General features: G+C 33.4%; 1 protein-coding gene across 4 annotated transcripts in view; it reads left to right on the top strand.

Annotated features, from left to right (window-relative positions):
- Positions 1-21,770, top strand: part of PTPN12 (protein tyrosine phosphatase non-receptor type 12) — a 110,438-nt gene that overhangs the window by 71,600 nt on the left and 17,068 nt on the right. For all 4 annotated transcript variants that reach the window (XM_081282807.1, XM_081282805.1, XM_081282806.1 and 1 more), the window contains exons 9-12: positions 1,112-1,178; positions 3,535-3,612; positions 3,710-3,808; positions 9,784-9,869. In XM_081282807.1, coding sequence (XP_081138933.1) covers positions 1,112-1,178; positions 3,535-3,612; positions 3,710-3,808; positions 9,784-9,869 — 330 coding nt within the window. The remainder of the gene's footprint in view (positions 1-1,111; positions 1,179-3,534; positions 3,613-3,709; positions 3,809-9,783; positions 9,870-21,770) is intronic.

The following is a 21,770-nucleotide window of genomic DNA, read 5'->3' as shown; positions in this document are numbered from 1 at the left end:
CATTTCCTGTATTTTCTGAGTTCTTTCATTATATAAGAACTTTCTAAATTATTTTCTTACACTTCTTCCACTGTGGTGTCAATGGGATCAGGTGTTGTTGTGTTGTGGGCTGTTGGATGGTTTGTTTCCTTGATTTTTCATACTGTTTGTATGTCTGCCCATCTGCTGGAATGATAATCACTTCTTACATGCAGGAAGTATTTTGTGAGCCTCTTTCATTTTAGAGCCCTGGTGAGTGAATATCCAGGTATTGATGCTTTCACTCAGTGTGTCCTTAGCTGTTTCCAGTATGAAATCACTCTCTGGGCTACTGTTCTTTCACTGCTTCCTTTCTGGGCTTTGGAGGGATTAGAGAATACACCTACAGCTATTCTACCATCTTCTCCTCCCAGGCAGGCTGATCTTTGAAACAGTAAACCATCCTCATTTCCTGGCTTTCCTGGTACCTTGCCTGCCTCTTAGAGATTAGCCAGCACCTGCACAGCTCAGCAACCTGGACCTCCTAAGCATAAAAGAGGAAGTCTGGAGATGAATCCAAAGAATGGTGGGGTCCACAGACAAAGACCACTAATTTTTTTTTTTTTTAATTAAAAAGCCTGAGGTTATTTTACTTTATACTCTCCAGCTCCCATTAATTCTTCAGGAAGTGAGAGCACATCAGTTTTCTCGTTCTTTTAGGGAAATCACTGCTTGTACTGAAACTAATTTCTAAGGGCTTGCAGCATTTTTCATCTTGCCATTACTTCTCTCAGGTCAAATGTACTATTTCTTACTCTACTATAAAACACAAGAGCCATTTTGAACATAGAATAAATTTAAAGGATATTTTTAGCTAGACAAGATTTTTTGAATTAGAATAAGATTTCTAAACTAAAGGCTCACAGGTATTCTATGAGTCACTCTTAGAAGTTTCTTGAATTAAGCTTTAAAACAATATAAATACTGATGTTATAAATGTCATGCATGCATTGTTAAGCTGTAGTTTGTTTACTAAATAAGTATTTTATACACTTCTAAAATTATTTCTTATTTATGAATGTTCATATGCCCATCTGTATTTTGTATTTGTTTTATCATAAAATCAATTTTTTTTCAAACTTTATATCCTTAGTGCAGGCTGTGGAAGAACAGGTGCCATTTGTGCCATAGATTATACGTGGAATTTACTAAAAGCTGGGGTAAGAAAATTTTTTATGTAGCATTATATCCATCTGTTATGATTTTCAAACAGTATTAATTGCAGTAAATGATAGCATTTTTAAAATTTGTTCTTTTTAGTTATACATGACAATGGAATTTATTTTTATATATTTAACAAGCATGGAATATATCTTATTTTAATTAGGATCCCAGTCTTGTGGATGTACATGATGTTAAGAAATAGCATATATTTTGGTTATACACGGTACTTTTTCAGAATTAGTTTTACCACATAAGAATAAAAAATAAAGATCATGAAAAAAGTATAAATAGTTCATATTGCCTTGAGGGTAATGTATGGGACAAGAGAGTTGAATGAATAACTGCATTAGTGATGTAAACTGCAATCTAACTTTTCTTAATACAGACTTCTCATTGCCTTTTTTATATTTATTCTAGGTATAAGTGTACTGTATTCAGTAAATTTATGCCTACTGGAGATATTATAGTATAGTAGTTAAGAATGCTAATGGTGGAGCCACACTGCCTGGATTAAAATTCTGACTCTCCTCTATGAGCTGTGGGATTTGAGTTTTGTTAGTTTTTTATTGTTGGAATTATCATTGTTTCTGCCATTGCTATTTCCAAAAAATTGTGTATGGAGCTGTGGAGGATACAAAAATAGATAAGACACAATCCTCATTATAGATTTAAAAAACACATTACCACATATTTTATATATATGGTGCTTTTGTTGTTTCTATATTATGTTCATTTTCTATGCATTCAGGACAGATTTTTAATCCTGTAGCTTTAGGCTTTCTTTGAGCATGTCATTCTGTATCTTCCTTAAAATAGAGTCAATACAGTTTCACTTTTCCTTTTTTCCTCTATTTTTCTGCTTTTTGTCCTGCTGTCTTTCCATTTTTTAATTTTTTTTTAAAGAGAGAGTCAGAGAGAGAGAGAAATTTTTTTTTTTTTTTTTTTTTTTTTTTTTTTTTTTTTTAGTTTTTGGCAGATACAACATCTTTGTATGTGGTGCTGAGGATCGAACCCCAGCCATACGCATGCGAGCACTCTACCACTTGAGCCACATCCCCAGCCCCCATTTTTAAAATTTTTGTTAGGGAAAATTTAAGTTTTAAAAAGTTTCTTTAAAATCTCTGTGGTATTAGAGTTTATTTTTGTATTCTTTAAAAATTATAATCATTTACTAGTTCTCAAATTAAAATTTATTAAGTGGAGGAAAAAGTTAACTAGAATTATGTCATTTTAACATTAAAGTCAAAGATTAAAACTGAAATGGGAAGAGGCATTTAAATGAATGCCAACACACAAAATTTCAGGTTTATTCAGAAAGTCTGAGATGTTCAGATCATTTAAACTTTTTTAAAAATATTTTTTAGTTGTAGACCAACACAATACCTTTATTTTATTTATTTACTTTTATTTGGTACTGAGGATTGAACCCAGTGCCTCACATGTTCCAGGCACGTGTTCTACCACATGAGTCCCAGCCCTGGCCCCTAAACATTTTTAAATCAGTCTTTATTTGATTGAATTTGGCTTAACATAAATGTAATAATCATAGGCCTTAATTATTTGTCAAATTTTTTTTGATGTCTACAATGATTCTCTAGCAATGAATTTGGGAAACATTCACAACTCTTCCGTCTTCCTCATCACCTCAGAATATCCTTGTTGATCAGCATATTTAATAGCTATGTTTCAATAAACTTGTACTAGTTTTTCTCCCATTTAGACTGTCATCTTCCTTAATACAAACATTTCCGAGTATTGGATCTGCTCATGTTAGGATTGCCTTGTGGCAGTACTTCCAATTCCACATATACAAGGAATTCTGTTGGTTGTTTTACAATCATTCCCTAGAGACAAAACTGTTGAATCTGTATGTTTACCTAGTACTTTTAGCTGGTCCTTACATTGCTGATCCAGGAGATGCTGGCCTGTAAAGTTAAGACTAAATTGTGTATTTTTTACAGTTTGATCCTGAGGAACATTATCTTCTCTCTTCCTTTCAGTACCTTCTCCTCTTCCTTTTAATCTTAGTTTTTGTCCATATCAAATTCTCAGTCCTCCAAGTAAATTGTATATTCAAACTGCCGTGCCTGTGTATATTTTCTTCACTTTTTATGAAATAACCTTATTTTCATAGCCATCTTAATTGTCACTCCACCCATCAAAGTTTATGATAGACTCTTTATTCCTAGTACATTGTAATCATGCTTTGGCTGGATATTAGCTTTGTATCCACAATGCCACATTCCATGTCAAATATATGATGAATAGTTGTATCTAAGGTCTGTATGAAAAGTTGGTCTTTTTTACTGTGTTTTGGAGTAATTCAGATTTTATAATTATTCCTTCTTTTAGAAAATACCAGAAGAATTTAATGTATTTAATTTAATACAAGAAATGAGAACTCAAAGGCACTCTGCAGTGCAAACAAAGGTATAGTTGTTTGTTTTACTCCTTAAACTACATTTTTATAAATGCCTTGTTTTATTTAAATGTCTTTTCCCTTATTAATCATCTATCTCCCTGATAGGAGCAATATGAGCTTGTTCATAGAGCTATCGCCCAACTGTTTGAAAAACAGCTACAGTTGTATGAAATTCATGGAACCCAGAAAATTGCTGATGAAGGGGTAGGTGTTCTTGACCTGTTAATTTTAGCAAACTTTTTACCAAGCTATGATATTTAGCTTTTAATTGTTACCTTATATTTTATCTAACATAAGAATAGCCACAACAGTTATTATTTTTATCTAATGTGATTTTTTTATTAAGTTGTGAATGTTTCCCAAATTCATTCTTCATGTTTATATCTCTGTCAAGTCATATAATTCATTATTGTTTAAAGTATAAATTGCTTTTTAAAAATGTTACTGTATTTTCTCCCCCCACTCACCTAAATAATTATGAGTTGTTTTCACTTAAATTTTATTTTGTTCTTGGCTTGACAATATGAAGTTTTGCAGTTGTTTTTGTATACTGTATGCTATTTAAGCAGAATTATAAGCTCCCTTTTGTCATGTTGTAGGTCAGTGTCACTTTAGCTTTAAAAGAGCTTATCAGATATTCATACTTTTGACCTAACAAAAATTAGGTATTCTCATTAGTGTTTTCATTTCTGCCTCTGTTTTGTAATAGTTCTTTCCTTGTTCATAATGGTGCTAAGTTTTGGGGTAGAATTTCTTTATACCTTTATCATAGAACTATCTTATAATGAACCAAATATGAGAAAATTAATCGTAAATTTATAACTTGTTTTCCTTTTTCTCTATTAAATGGTTTTGTCAATTTCCCAGAGTATTCATTTGAAATTTCTTAGTTTTTCAAATAGAGATTTATTAACAAATGCTAGTCTTAGTATACCTTCAGGTAATCTAATAGTGTTCCATGAATTTAGGAACTCTGTGTATTCCCTTTATTAGCCAAGTGACAGTTTTAATGGTGTTTTTTTTTAATAAAATATAACTTTTATGTTTTTATGTAGTGCTAAGGATCAAACCCCAGTCCTGTTTTTAAGATTTATATACATTGGTCTGGGGATATAGCTCGGTTGGTAGAGTGCTTACCTTACAGGCACAAGGCTATATATATATATGGCTCCTCTTATTCCTTCGTTAATATAAGAATGATCATACAACTAGGCTTTACATCTCCATCTCTTTTTCCCTTTTGTTTAATTAAATCCTGTTATGTAACCTGTTCTAAATCTAGCCACATTTTTTTATAAATGAAATGTTTTTTCTTTTGTAAAATTTATCTAAAACAAGACATTTACTATTTCAATATGGACTTTTCTTTAAACTTTAATTGGAAATATTTTCATTTTATTCCATAAATGCAAAATTAATTCAAACCTAAGGTTTTTGTATTTCAGAAATGTATTTTAGACTACCATTTTCTTTATTATATAATAATGAAAAATTTTAACCATTACTAACTTACATGTTTAATAAGATGTATAGGAAATTCTTTTATTGCAGTTTTCAGTGTTATTTTTTTTATTAAGCTTTTTGCTATATTTAAATAATTTCCAGGAAATAATGCATGATAAATATTGCATTGCTCTCATCTCAATATTCCTATTACCTGATCTTTATTAGATTTTTATTTTCTCACTCCTTGTTTACTAGCCTGAAGTTCACACTAGGATTATAATTTTGTCATAAGTGTTTGTATCTAATGGGTTAGATATTTACAGATGAATAAGAAATATAAAAAAAAGTCATAAATTGGATAAGAAGAGATGAAATAATACCCAGTAGCAAATAAGTGTTGATTTCAAATCTACTTTCTTATCATTGTCTGGTAGTAGACATACGCTAATTGTTGTTGAGATATATGCAAATTGTGTATTCTTTAACAGTGTGTATGCATTCTGATAAATTATCATTTGACTATTTATGTTGTATGAATATCATAGAATTATCTTAAACACAAACTAAGACAGCTACCACTATTACTCAGCAATATAATCTTATGGACCACTATCGTGTGTGATCCACTGTGGAACCAAACTTGGTATGTGGTACATGACTGTATGTTTATATCCCAGGTGGATGAATTGATTAAAAAATAGAAAAATAAATGGATAGAAGATAATATAATCATCATAGATAGTTTTGTAACATTTAAAAAAAATCTTACTCTTTTGGAATTTTTAAATATAAAATGACTGTTTTTATTAGACAGGTATATGTAGTTGGAGATTGTTAGACCCACTTAGAGAAATGTGGAATCTAAAAAAATGGGAGAAATCATCTTAGAACTGTGTGGTTGAGTAAAATTAGTTGTATTTCAAATAAACAATTATGTATATATATTTATTGTTATATATTTATATTTATAAAAATATATACTTACTGTATATATAATAAATATATCTATAAATATATACATTTACTGTTCCAAAGCTATAAGAAATAATAAATTTCTTATTATTTCTCTCACAGTTTAATTCAGAAGTAAAAGTTTAAAAAAATCTATATTCCAGAATTATTTTTGTAGAAATTTTAGTTTGAAATAGTTTTTGGTAGTATAAGACTCTACAGTAAATGATGTTTGTTAGAGCTATTTACACCATAAATGATGTACCGAGTAGGGGAGCTAAAGAACATTTGTTCTGTTGTATCATATTGATTCCCATTTAGAAACACCTTAGTAAGCAAAAATCTGTAAGGTATGCATGTGAGCCTTTTTATCTTTGATATAAAGGACACCATTATTGGTACTATCAACACTAGGATTTTCAATTCTAGAATGAATGATCAATAATGTGTGTTATGGTCCTTCTGTTGTGTTTGTTTTATACATTTTAGAGGAATTCTGAATTCATTTAAATATTGAATTCTGGAAAACTTCCTCAAATGGAATGTTCTGTATTTTTAAAGCACATATATTCTTAAATACATGATACTTAGGCTCTGAGCCTTTCTTTTTTTATGTGTGGCCTTTTATACAGCTCTGTTAAATGGAATACACAAAATAACTTCTGCAAGCTCTGCTTGAAACAAGAGATAATACTAGAAACCTAACCTTCCTATAGATTAATTTTTAAAATACTTTCAATTTTGAAAGTTAGTGATAGCTTCAACAGGTAATAAAAGTATCCCAAGAGAATTGTATAAATCAGGACAAATGAAATAATAAAAAATGATCAGAAGATGTAAGAGTATATAACAAAATTATTATAGGTAAATACTGGGACATCTAAGAATATTATTCTAATATGAAGTCTAGTGACCAGGTTTTGTTCCTGCTGTTAGGTGGTAGGTTTCCATTGAGTTGCAGTTCTGCATTGCCACATTGGTTGATTTCACCAGATGAAATTCATCTTTATGATGTTTAGAAAGCTTTTTTTCTTTTTTCCTGTTAATGGCTGTGTCATTCTCTCTATTGACTCCCATCATCATTTCATTCACCCAGAAGGAGGAATTCTTTATATCACATATAGTCACTTTCCTACAAAAGTCCTTAACTTCAATACCATTCCACCTTGATATTCTTAGTTTATATGTACATTTTTTTTTCTTTCAACTGTAATATCTCTTTTCTTTGATTTCACAGCTTCATGGTACTTTTATCACCTTAGGACTTTATTAGTATTTACTTTTATATTTTTGTTTGGTGATAATTCCAGACTTGACTTCTTGAAATTAAATACCATATCCTTTGTTATCCTCTTGACTGCTGATTTTTTTTTTCATTGCCCTACCTACAGGTTCCAGATGTCTAAATGCTCTGAAAATCTAGTTTTGTTGTGCTTTGATTTTTGTTTGTTTCTGTATCCAATTTTTATAGTCATTTTGTAGCAAAACCTATTAATATGGCATGAGGCTATATGTTGTACTAAAAAAATTACCATTTTTTGGTTAGAAACAGTTTACTCAAAACAATTTTATGTAATTCACCTTTATTTATTTTATTTTTGTTGCAGTATTGGGGATCAAACCCAGGTCCTCACACATGCTAGGCAAGTGCTTCACCACAAAGCTGCATCCCAGCCCTCACCTTTAACTTTTATTTAATGTAAAATTTTAGATTTTTGGTGCAAAGTAGTAATGAGTGTTATGAGAATATTGTGTGATTAATGAATCAGTAATATGTCAGGGATCTTTATGATGCAGGGCCTCTATAAGTTCTGATGGTGTCTGAGGATTTAAAACTGTGATGACCCAAACTCCTAATTTGCCTAGGACAGTAATATGTTGTACTTGTTTTGTACCTGTAATGATCAATAGTCCTCCACTTTCATTTTCAAAAGAGCCCTGATTTGGGTAGTACATTATATGGTCACCTTACCAATAGTACATATCCTGGAACAGATATTTTTATAATGGTGGGTAGCTTGAAGTAATGATGAAAGTTTTCACTTTTATGATGTAATTGTTGTCTGGTCAGTTGGTTAGATGTATAATATAAAACTCCTCTGATCTATCAAATTATATATTAGGAGACAGGGCACACTGAAAATTGCTGGGAAGTTGAGATCTCTGTTTTCTTTAGTTGGAAACACTTTAAGTAACATAAATTTAAAAGAAAAAGAACCTGCCATGATAGCCATGGTAGAAATGTCTTTTATTTATTTATTTACTTCTTTTGCCCCTGAGGCAGGATCTCACTAAGGTCTCAGATTCCTGGACTCAAGCAGTCCTCCTGCCTCAGCCTCACAAATGGGATCACAATATATACTGGTTGCACCTGACTAGAAATACCTTTTGAAAATAACAAAATAACTGCACTCTCAGAGTTCCTTTATTGACAGTATATGCTGAGAGCTTTTTTAAAAAATTATCTGAGATGTAGGCAAGGTTGAAAATGATTTCTGTTTTCTGTTCCAGAATTAACAGCCTGGCTAGAATGAAACTAATTCAAGAGAGCATTTTATATAATAATTTTATAGTCCTAAATCTCTAGATTCTTGTAGTTGTATTACTTTGGATCCATCAATGTAAATGATGTCATTATTAACTCTTTTTTAATTTATTGGTTTTAGATAGACATGACAGTAGGGTGTATTTTGTGCAGTCCATTACAATTTTTATCCCATTCTTGGGGTTGTACATGATGTGGAGTTACATTGGTCATGTATTCGCACATGAGCATAGGAAAGTTATGTCCAATTGATTCTACTGTCTTTCCTATTCCCATCCCCCCTCCCTTCCCTTCATTCCCCTTTGTCTAATCCAGTGAAATTTTTTACTTCTCTACCCTCCCTTGTTATGGGTTAGCATCTAAAAATCATCTTCATAGCAAAGAAAACAGTCAAGAACATGAACAGAAAAATCTTAACCACATGCCCCTCAGGTAGAACATTAATCTCCAGTATTTACAGATTACTCAAAAAACTTAACACCAAAAAAAACAAACAAACAAAAAAAAAAAACAGATAACCCAATCAGTCAATAGGCAGAGGAACTGAACTGGCATTTCATAGAATATTGGTCAACAAATATATGAAAAAGTGTTCAACATCTCTAGCTATTAGAGAAATGCAAATTAAAACTACACTGAGATTCCATCTCACTGCAGTCAGAATGGAAGTTATCAAGAATACATGTCATTGGTTCTTGTGACTCACAGGAACCATGATATTCTTAAATGGTCTCCCCAGGCCTGCTTAGTTAGCAATATAAATGTTATACTCCCTAATGGAGTAGGGAATTTCACATGGTGGAAGAGGGTGGGACAAAGAATGTTTAAAATGAATCCTAGGACCAGTTTTAAGGTACAGTTTTAAGGTAGTAAATGGGAAGTCATAGTAGTACCCAAAAAAAGATTGAGAAAGGTGAAGAATAAGCCTTACTTTGTTGACTTTTCCTTCTCTATACATATGAAGCTTCTATCTTGGACAGTTTGGGTTTTTAGAGTAGCATTTAAAATGTGCTGAAATGCTCAGGTACCCAATTGATTTTTTCAGTAACTGATAATGGTTTATATAAATTATTCCCATTGAAGTTTGCTCTTTTAGAGCCAGAATTTAAGAACCATTTTTTACTTTGCAAAAGTAGCATTATTTTAAAAATTCAAAAGCCAGAAGCAATTTAGTTAAACATAAGGAAGGAAAATTATTTTTTTCCTAGCTTTAGTAAAGTATTTTTTCCTTTGGCAGAATGAAATTAGCACTGAAAGTTTGGTCAGCTCCATAGATACGGAAAAACAAGATTCTCCTCCTCCAAAACCACCAAGGACTCGCAGGTATTGTATGTCTTTGAGTATTTTCTTTGGAAGGATACTTGTATTTTACAGGATGTTAATTAAAATGATAAATTGTCTGTATTTATAAGTTACTTTTTTAGATGTTACTTTGTTTAGGATATAAGGTATGTACGGCAATTGATTTGTTTCTGGTATAATAAAATTTTTTTTTAATTATTTTGGATAAAATGTCTGTGGTGTACTGTACCAGAAGACAGTCAATCATGAATTGACTATAGCTCCTGTTTGGTACATGTTACAATTAAAATTTTAATTTTTCCAAAGAGTTCTTATTTTCTTGTAATGATTGTACCAATAATATGACAAAAATTGTACACATGTGTGTTTAATAACATTACTAGCAAAGTAATTACTGTCTCTTCTTTTACTTCTCTTTTTGGGGTGGGGACAGGAATAGCTGGTAAGTTAGTTACATGGAATAATGGAAGGAATATAGGCAATCATAAGGATGTAATTTCAAATCCCTTTCATCAGTTAGCTCTGGGGTTATTTATTTAATCCTTAGGATTTGGATGGAGGAGGGGGCGGGCGGCAGTGGTGACAGCAGGGCTTAAGTATTGTCTTGAGGATTAAATAAGACAAATAAAATATTTTCAAGTGTTTTTTCTTGCATATGGATCTGACCAAGCTGATTGAGCTTCCTTCAAATTAGGATTTTTTTATACAGGGTACACCAATTCTTAATTCTTCCCACTTGAAAGTTTGCTGCAGCTTGACTAAGTTCAATGAAGTGGTTAGGATTGGGTCTTGCCCTTGATTTGGTAATACCAAGAGACAGCTCTAATGTGATCATCCCTCTCCCCCCCACCCCCCCCCCAAAAAAAAAAAAGCCTACAACTTTCCTCAGTAGCTAAAGATTTGGCCAGAATTTCTGTATTCCCCAGGAGTAGTTTGTCTCACATTTTGATTAGGCAAGTTTCAATCTGCTTGTGAAGGAATATTCTGGATATGGAAAAGACACCTTTGTACTCTGGTCTAAAGGGGCTTTTTACATTGGGAGGTATTTCAAATTTTAACTTCAGTATTTTTAAAAAATATTTCTTAGTTATACATGGATGCAGTATCTTTATTTTGTTTATTTACTTTTATGTGGTTCTGAGGATTGAACCAGAGGCAAGCGCTCTACCGCTGAACCGCACCCCAGCCGCCTTAACTTCAGTATTGATAAACTGAATAAACTAAAACTATTTCTTTGAAAATTCTTTACTTCACTGTATTGAGATACAGTGCTGCTTTTTAAAATTGTTAATAATTAGTGATAATATGTATGAAGCATCGAGCTACATGCTTGACCTATAGTAATAGGTTTTTAACATATAATTATTATAGTCTCTGGAATGCATTTCAGAAAGCAAAAGGAAATCAGGAAGCCAGTATAGAGAGGTTAGGTCTCCACATTTAAATGTTCAAGATGTTAAACTATGGGATAACAGAATTTTCTAGTAATTGTTTCCAGTTTGACTTTCACCTTATTATCTATCAAAGTTGGCATTTTAGCCACCTGTGGGAGAAAGCCAGTTGAAATCTATGAACTGTTCTCTAACTTCTTTGTTCCAAGTTCTAGGGTCCTAAAAGAAAACTATTGATCTTAAAGGTACTTAAGAAGCATGCTTGCCCCCTAGTATCTTCAAATTTGGTTTTTGAGATTGAACCAGTGTGGAAGCGTTCCAAGTGTATGCTGGTACTTATGATTTATATGGTCTTCTACTTCATAACAACATATAGTAGTGGCCTCTTCCTAATTTTGCAGAGGAAAAAAATGAATAGAATACGTTTTAAACCTTTCTCGTTTTTAAAACTTGGCTCATATTATTCTTTAATAATCCAAAAAGATGATAAGGCAGCAAATAAGTATTAGAAAAATATTCACCTTAAGATAGGTTTTTATTTGGCAGGCACGCTCAAAGTTTTATGTGTGTATAATTTTATTTTGCATATGTAAGTCTGGTTTTTTGTTTGTTTTTTAGGGATTGGGGGGGGGGGCGAGTTCCTTCATATAATAGAGTCAAATGCCAGAATTTCATTGTTTTCCACAGAGAACTTTGTGACTTCTAAGTTGAGATGAGTGCTAGAACCCATTGTAAATTGTTACAACATAATTGAAAATAAAGTCACAAAATTGAAAGATTGATAAAAAGTGCTTTGTTTTCCAGTATATGTTACTCTCTATGAGTGCAGTAACAAGTTCATTAATTGTTTAAAGTACATATTATTGGAGAAAGAAACATTCATGTTTGTTGATTAGATTTAATTACTTTTCTGCTCTGGTTTATAAATACTTAAATCATGTTTGTTTTTGTAAGCTTTGATGGCTTAATTTTTTATTGGTTCCTTTTAGTTTTACATGAAAATGGAATTCATTTTTACATAATTATATAAATGGAATGTGTTTTATTCTAACCCCAATACCTCTCCTTTCCCTTCTCTTTTCCTGCTCCCTGCTCTATTGATTTTTCTGCCATTTACCTATATTCTTTTAAATTAATTTCTTATAGATATACATTGATGGTGAGTGAGGTTCGCTATAGTATATTCATATATGTACATAGGAAAATTATGTCAGAAAAGTCTTTCCTTTTCCCATCCCCTCTCCTTTCCTTTCATTCCCCTTTGTCTAATCTTAAATCATATTTCAAACAGCAGATTTCATTGTCTGTTTTTAATACATACTTTGTTAAACTAATAGAGTTCTCTATGCACTTTATTTACCAATACTATCACTTTGGAAATATACCTTGTTTGCTATTTCTGCAGACTGTCACAGATTTACTATGGAGACACGAAAGAGTTTATACCTCAGTAAATTTTCTTACTATGTTTAACATTTCAGAAACAGTGACAGTATGCTTGATGCTTTTTTGTAATGCCTCTCTAGTCAAACATTTTAACTAGGAATAGGGTTGGGAGGAACACAGTACGATTCTGTTTTACACATTTTGATCTCTAAGCTAAAGTAAAGATTTATTGAAAGTTTAGTTATGTAACTGATGATAGAAGACTTGGGAATAGCTAAAATCTCTCTGATTCTGGATATGACAAAATACCCACAGAGGTAATAACCCTATTAAACACTAAAAAAAAAAATTTTTAAGGAATAAAAAGAACAATAAGGAGATAAAACCAAGAAACAGTGATGTAGAAACCATGAAGGAAAGAGGTTTTATTGTTTCCATTTTGTTCTGTTCTGTAGTTTTGGGGGAAAACAAGTGCTTTATCACTGAGCCATACTTGTGGCCCCTGAGAGTTTTTAATATGGCAAAAATATATTAATATCTCCTTCTTTAAAATGTCACCAGGGAAAATGAACTGGAATTTCAAATCTATTTTGTCTGAAAGTGAGTTCAAAGCAAAGAGTTGAGAACTGTTCAGATGGAATAATTTAAAGCTACCTCATTTGGAAACCTTCAAATAGCTCAGGATGTGGTAGAACATTGGCGATTTAGGACCTTGGGAAAATGGCAGGTTGAAAATTAGTGAATGGGAGAAATCCATAGCACACTAAACGGTTAACATTCTATTTTACCTTTGTTTGTTTGTTTAAAAAATTCTTTCTTTTTTGAAATTTATTTTCCTTATTAGGTTTTTTAACAAAAACTATATTAAACTCAAATAAGTTGCCTTAAAATGTTTAATTTATGTGAAAGAGAGGAGCAAAATAACTGGATAAGAGAAAAATCAGTAGCGTTTAAATGGAAAGTAAAGCCTTTAAGTCAAAATGCATTTATTTGCATTAATGAAAGAAATTAAAAGTTCTTGGTTGGAAAAGTTAAATGTAATTTATCTTTGAAGTTACACTTAATATATCATTTCTAGCCATGTGTGGTGGCACATGCCTGTAATACCAGCAGTTCAGGAGGCTGAGGCAGGAGGATCCCGAGTTCAAAGCCAGCCTCAGCAAAAGCAAGGCACTAAGCAACTCAGTGAGACACTGTCTCTAAATAAAATACAAAATAGGGCTAGGGATGTGGCTCAGTGGCTGAGTGCTCCTGGGTTCGATCCTCATACCAAAAAAAAAGGAATACAAACAATAAAAGATGCTGGAGAGGTCATAGAGAAAAAGGAACACTTTCACACTGTTGGTGGGATTGTAAATTAGTACAACCACAAGGGAAATCAGTATGGAGGCCTGTCAAAATACTAGGCATGGAACCACCATATGACCCAGCTATACCATTTCTTGGCATTTATCCAAAAGAATTACAGTCATCATACCCTAGTGATACATGCACTTCCATGTTTATAGCAACCCAATTCAAGTACCGAACTATGAAACCAGCGTGGGTATCTATCAGTGATGAATAGATAAAGAAAATTTGGAATATATATACGCACACTATGGAGTTTTATTCTGCCATTAAGATAAATGACTTTTTGTAATGTGCAGGAAAATGGATGAAACTTGGGACCATTGTGTAAATAAGCCAACTCAGAAGGTCAAGGGTCATATATTTCTGGATATGCAGAAACTATAGAAGAAAAAGGAAAGGTGGTTGGGGAAATCTCATGAAAGTCAAAGGGAGGTCAGTAGAGGGAAAGGGACCAGGGGTGAGAGGAGGGGAGCAAGGGAGAAAGTTCTTGGGAATATTGTTATATTGTATGAATGTGTAAATATGTTACAACAAACCCCATCATTATGTACAACTATAATGCACTAATTTTAAAAATTCAGAAAGAAAAAATTACTGTATAGACTTCTCTTAAGTCCATTTTGATTTATAACATCTTTTAGATCCAAAAGTGTCTTTGCTGATTTTATATCTAGACAACCTATCTAGATATATTGAAATCACAGTATTACTGTACTGGCATTTATCTGAGCCTTTATGTGAAGGTAGTATTTGTTTTATGTAATTAGTTGCACTGACATATGGGGTGTAAATATTTATTGTCATTATTTCTTTTTAATGGATTTTTCCCTTATCGGTAAAAAGTGATCTCTTTGTCTCTTCTGATTAATTTTGGCTTGGAGTCTGTTTTGTCAGATATAAGAGTAGCTACTGTTGCTTGCTTTTTGGGTTCCCTTTACATGAAATGTAATTTTCCGTCCTTTGATTTAGAGCTTGAGTATGTCTATGCTTGTTAGGTATTTCTGTTGCAGGCAATATTCACTTGGGTCTTGTTTTTTTTAATTCAGTTGATCAGTCTATATGTATTTTAATTGGAAAGTTGAGATCATTTACATTCATTGTTATCATAGAGAGGTATATGTTTCTTATTTCCTGCCATTTTGATTTGTTTTAGTGTTTAATTCAATTCTAATTATCATTTGATTAGCTATTCTTTAATGAGATTTATTCTTTTTTTAATTTGTTCTAACTAGTTACACATGACAATAGAATGCATTTTGACACCCTGTACATAAATGGATTATAACTTCTCATTCTTCTGGTTGTGCATAATGTAGAATCACACTGGTCATGTAATCATATATGTACATGGGATAATAATGTCTGATCCATTTTACTATCCTTCCTACCCACATACCCCTTCCTCTCCCTTCACCCAGTTATCCTCCCTCTTCCTCCACTCTATAGTCCAAAGTATCTTATTGTCATCCCCCCCACTCCACCCTCACTTATTGTAAGCTAACATCCATGTATCAGAGAAAACATTTGGCCTTTGGTTTGGGGGGATTGACTTATTTCACTTAGCATGATATTCTCTGGCTTTATCCATTTACCTGCAAATCCATAATTTTATTCTTCTTTAAGCTGAGTAATATTTCATTGTGTTTATGTACCACATTTTGATTATTCATTGTTGAAGGGCACCTAGGTTGGTTCCATAGTTTAGCTACTGTGAGTAGAGCTGATAGAGTAGGCCCAAACCTTCACCAAGTTGGCTCAGGAACTGACTTCCTTAACAATACTCAAAAAGTAAAATCAAGAATCAATAAATGAGATGGATTTAAACTAAAAAGCTTCTCAGCAAGGATTGTTTGTTTAATCAATAACATGAAGAGAGAGCCTACAGAATGGGAGAAAATCTTTACCACATGTACCTCAGATAGAACATTAATCTCCTGAATGTATAAAAACTCAGAAATCTTAACACACTCACACACAAAAAAATAATCCATTCAATAAATTGGCTAAGGAACTGAACAGACTCTTCACAGATGAAGAAATACAATCAATCAACAAATATATGAAAAAATGTTTAACATCTCTAGCAATTAGAGAAATTTAAATCAAAACTACTCTAAGATTTTATCTCACTCCAGTCAAAATGGCAGTTATCAAGAATATAAGCAACAATAAATGTTGGCAAGGATATGGGGGAAAGTTGCACTCATACATTGCTGATGGGACTGTAAATTGGTGCAATCTTTATGGAAAAGTGGTAAGGAGATTGCTCAGAAAACTTGAAATGGAACCACCACTGACCCAATTATCCTACTCCTCAGTTTATACCCAAAGACTTAAAATCACCATAAAAATACAGAGGTTTATTCTTCAAAAATTTTTTATGTTCCTTTGTTTATAGTATCTGTCAAAGTACTTTCTGCAATGCTGGCTTAGTGGTCATGAATTCTTTGACTTTATGCTTGTATTGGAACAGTTTTGCTTCTTCTTTTATTCTGAAGGATAGCTTTGATGGACTAAGCAGTCTTGGTTGGTACAGATTTTCTTCAGTGCTTTAAACACATTATTCTAAATTTTTAAATAGTCTTATACATCCGATATCATGCTGATTGGCTTACCTATAAATGTAACCTGACATTCTTGGGGCTTTAAAATTTTTATCCTTATTCTGTATGTTTAGTATTTTAATTATAATGTGTTGTGGAGAGATTCTTTTTTGGCCCTGTCCATCTGGATATGTCCTATGTGCTTAATCCCAAGATTTAGAATTTTTTCTGTTACTTCACTGAATATGTTATCAGTGTCATTGGCCTGTATGTCTACTTTCTCAGTGTCAATGGATCTTAAGTTTGGTTTCTTTATGTTGTCCCAGAGTTCTTGTATATTGTATATAGTTGATTTAATACTTTCTGAATATTCAAGGCTAACCACCTTCTCTTCAAGCTGTGAGAGTCTGTCTTCTATTTGGCATAATCTATTGGAGACATTTTTCAACTGAAATATATTAATTTGATTTATGGAGTCATTTCCAAGATTTCTGTTTGGTTCTTTTTATAGCCTTCAGTCTTTATTGAAATGCCCTTTCTTGTCTTGTATTTTCTCCCTTAGTTCATTTCTTGCATCATCTTTTAATTCACTAATCATTTGAATAATCAACTTTTTGAATTCTTTGGGATTTTATAGGTGAATTCAATTTGGGGTAGTTATGAACTTTTTGAGGCATCTTCTTGGTCTTTTTTGTCATGTTTCCTACGATACTATATTTGCACATCATTGTAATGGGTTCCACCTTTTTATATGAGGGTCTTTTAGTACCCAGTTTTCTCTTTATAATAATCCCTGGGCTAGGGCAGGGGTATATTTTAGCCTCAACACAGCCAGTCACTGTAATCAAAAGTGCTGAGTTCAACCACTAGTACCACTTTGATAGGACAGAGTAACTGCCATTAAAAGTGGTAGTTTAAGGGCTGGGGATTGATTGCTCAGTAGGTAGAGTGCTTGCCCCGCATGCACAAGGTCCTGGGTTCCATCCCCAGCACTGCAAAAAAAAAAAAAAAGTTGGTAGTTTAAGAATAGACCATATCTGATCATGGTGGTGCATGCCGGTAATCAACACAACTCAGGAGGCTGAGACAGGAGGCTTTCCAAGTTTGTAGCCAGCCTGGGCAACTTATTAAGACATTGTCTCAAAATTAAAAAAAAAAAATTAGAAAAGGCTTAAGAGCTAGGGGTGTAGCTTAATGATAGAGTATCCCTGAGTTCTATCTTCAGTACCACACACACACACACACACACACACACACACACACACACACACACACAAAGATCAATATATACTACAAAAGTTATTACTAATGGCCTCTGTAACTTAAACAATGAGAAATGTGAGTGAGAAATAATATATAATAGTCTCAGAAGGTTAAGCATTAATGATAGTATGCTAAATTAATTGTAAGAAGAATAAAAACAAAGAAAAGAAAAAGGTGGAGGAGATAAGGAAGACAGAATATAAAATTGAAGTAAGAAGGATGAAGGAGAGGAGAAGGGAATGGAGATGAGAAAAAAGAAATGAGGTTACCTGAGAAAGTTTCCAGTTGATTGACAAGATATAATTAATTGTATATAAATTATATATACATAAATTAGATATAATATAAAACAAAAAATGAAGGAAGACACTGTTACATTACACAGAGCAACTAGTACAACTACAAGTCATAAAAAATGTTTTGTATTCTTCTTGCTGAGGTTTTCTAAATAGAGACATTTCTTTCCAGAGTTTTAGAATCTCCTAGTTATGAGGATGTTTGTATGACACAAATATCATGCTGTTTGTTTTCAACTCTGACCCAAACTGGCCAGACTTGTTAGGGGAGTCTGTCCCCTTCTTGCCTGGCAGCAAGTTCTGTGGGAGTGTTACCTATTTCAGAGCAGAATTCACCCCAAATATGGCTGTTTTTTTGTGACTTGGAAATAGAGTGTAACTCTGGCAGGGCTGCTCATCAGTCCTCTCACCCATGCAGTGTGGACTGATTCAGATGGTCCTATATCCCCCATTCCAAGAGCCTTAGTCTGTGTGCTGGGAAAAGGTGTGGGAAGTGTCCAGGATGCACCAGCCTATTCTCCAGATCCTTCTGGACTTGAGGAGATGACAGTCTACAGTAGAATTTTGTGGTGTCACCACTTTGCACCCAACCTTGATCCTTCCCAGTTCCACACCAGCAATTTCAAATGAAAGAGCCCTTCCCTATTCTTTCTCTACAGACTTGCAAATTGGCAGTACTGTTCCTCTTGCCACCCAGAGCTTCTCCTAAGGATGTTTCAGTTTCTATCCTATGCTCAGATTGACTCCTGGCTTGTGTACCTATATTGATCCAGAGAAAAGTAAAAACTAAGCATCTGTTGGTTCTTGGGTACTCAGAAAGAAAGTATAGTAAGAACAAGACAGAAATAGAATTTTTAAAAGGAGAAAAATGAAAAACAAAGGTAAACTGCAGGAATTTCTAATCTCCTGTTTGGGAAGTCCAAAGAAAGAATCTAACCCTGTCAACACTTCCCTGTTTTCTCTAAAATCTGCTGGAAAGCACTAAGACTCTCCCAGGCTGGCCCACTTCAGTATCTGAAGGAATTTTCTGCACAGGTTGCAAATCTGTTAGTTAATGACACCTGTTTTTCTTGAATCAGCAGGGGAGATTTTTTTCAGTTTGTTTGAGGAGGGTTTCCTCCCTCTTCCATTGAGCCACCGTGCACCCAACACTGGTGCAGTTTATTCTTTTTATTAATACTCTTTCTATTCTAGAAATCCCTGTTTGTGGTTTTCACCTTGTGGATAGTTCTTTCAGTTGTCTGCCTTACTGTGTCAGCATGCCACTGCATGGATCCGTATGGTGGGTTCCACCAGTCTGCCATCAAATCTTCTCTTCTCTTTTTTTTTTTTTTTGGTATTGCCATGTCTTCTCTTTATTCATTTTGTAGGTAGTTGGTGATGTGTTGAAATGATATGCAATGTAGTGAACTCAGTAATCTTACAACAACCTTGATCAAATGGATTTTTTTTTTTTTTTTTTTTTTGGTGTTGGGTATTGTATCTAGGGCCTTGCACATGCTAGGTAAGTGCTCTACCACTGAACTACATTCCTAGCCCTTTTATTTTATAGTGAGACACTGACAGTCTTTGTTTTCAAGACTGGCCTCCAACTTGGGATCCTTGTACCTCAGGCTCCCGTGTAGTTGGGGTAACAGGCATGTGCCACCATGCCCAATGACTAGAGGGGTATTAATATCGATGGTTGCCAAAGAAGTTCACCTGCCTAGGCTTGCAGAATTCCATTGAGGACACAAATCTTTTGTTTTCCATATTGAAGGGTTTGGGGACTGTTTGTTATTTTGGTGTTGGGGTTTGAACCCAGGGCCTGTCGTATTACCCCCAGACATTTTGGTTTTTTTAAAGTGCTGTGTTCTACCTCTTTAGTTGTTATTTTCTCCACCCCTGTAATCTTTCATTTCACCCCATTTTGACCCCCTCCTGCATTATTGTAAGGAAAGTAATTTTTTGGGTTTCCATGAAATATGAGTTGGAAACAAAGGTTATATAATTTTTCATTCTAAGACAGTCAAATTTAAAAAGAAAAAAGTAAATTTTTCTTTATTACAAAGAACCTGTGTTTTTTCGGAACATGTGGAATCAGGAATAATATTTAGAAGAAGAATTATACAAGTCATATTGTTTCGATTTGATGGGTCAGTACTATCTGGAGGACTTCGGTATCGAATGTTAGTGAAAATAGCCAGGTAGTAGTGCATTCCTGTAATCCCAACACCCCGGGAGGCTGATGCAGGAGGATATCAAGCAGAGCCAGTCTCAGCAACAGCGAGGCACTTAGCAACTCAGTGAGACCCTGTCTCTAAATAAAATACAAAATAGGGCTGAGGGTGTGGCTTAGGTGGTTGAGTGCCCCTGAGTTCAATTCCTGGTACCAAAAAAAGAAAAAAATATATTTAGTGAATATATGAATGTTGAATACTGTAGTAGAAAATGTATAACATAATTTTTGTGACTAGATTTTAATATAATTTTTGTGTAATGAACGTATCTTAAACCCTGTTTTGACTACCCTTAATTTAAGGAAGGGTAAGGAGAAATATGGTAGTGCAATTAATAACAAAATTCAAGTGGCCAAGACTGTATTTACTATATGCATATCAACATGCACAGACCACTACTTCTTAAAGCACTTACAATACTGTTTGTTACACAATGCAGTTTGAGCACATTAACTCTGTTATTTTCCTGAAATAATAATGAAGAAATGTATGTATGTGTATGTGTGTGTGTGTATGTATATATATATATATATATATAACAAAAATAGAACGTTGGAGAGGAAATAATAGCACTTTTGGAAAGTGGAAAGCATATTATCTAATGAAAAGGGACTTAGAGTAGAGAAAGCTAAAATTTGCTTTCCTAGAGATGAGGGAAACTAATAGAAAGCAAGATTATTCTTTTCAGGGAGCCCCCAGAAAGGGTCATAAATTGGAGATCCCTCTTAAGGCTGGTGTGTAGGGTAGGAATGAAAACAAATAGAATGTTTAAATCTTTTTTATAAAGATAAAAACATTTAGATACCCAGATTCCTTCTTTCAGATTCAGTTGACATTGGCTATTTTCCCCGTATACCTGGGTATACTGTGAAAAAGGGATTTACTCTGCAGTGGTTGAACAAGAAGCCCCAGAGACATCCAGCCTAGCTTCTAGTCATGTTGTGGTGCCTAACTAAAAACAAGAACCTCATGCTGATTGGTGCGTTCCCCAGTTTCCTTGCTCCCACCTCTTTCTCTGCTTCCTAAATACTGTTAATTACTTCTGGTAGAAGACATTGTCTTTCCCTTAAACAACTATCAACCCAAGAGAAAGAGTCTATAGATATTGGTAGTTGTGATCCTCAGTCACCATATAGTGAGGTGTCCACTCTTTCATAAGTCCTCCCCATATGCATACATATTTTTTAGGCATTTAAAAAATTCCATTCTTAACAGTGAACAGGAGCAAGAATGATGAGACACTGGACACAGGCCTCTAGCATGAAAGACAGAGGAAATGTAGACCACACAGAATAGGAAAAAAGATGGAAGAAAAATAACTAACCCATTTCTCATTCATTAGGAAATCCTGCAACCATGAATAAGAGCCAGATGATAATAATAAGAAGCCTTTGAACATTAAACAATATAACAGCATAAATTTTAAAAATTAAAAAGAAGGTTGGAAAATAGTCAAGAAACTTTCCCCAAA

This window comes from Spermophilus citellus, assembly GCF_964194105.1.
Source record: "Spermophilus citellus genome assembly, chromosome: 3".
Taxonomy (NCBI): domain Eukaryota; kingdom Metazoa; phylum Chordata; class Mammalia; order Rodentia; family Sciuridae; genus Spermophilus; species Spermophilus citellus.
This window is presented reverse-complemented; position numbering and strand designations above follow the sequence as displayed.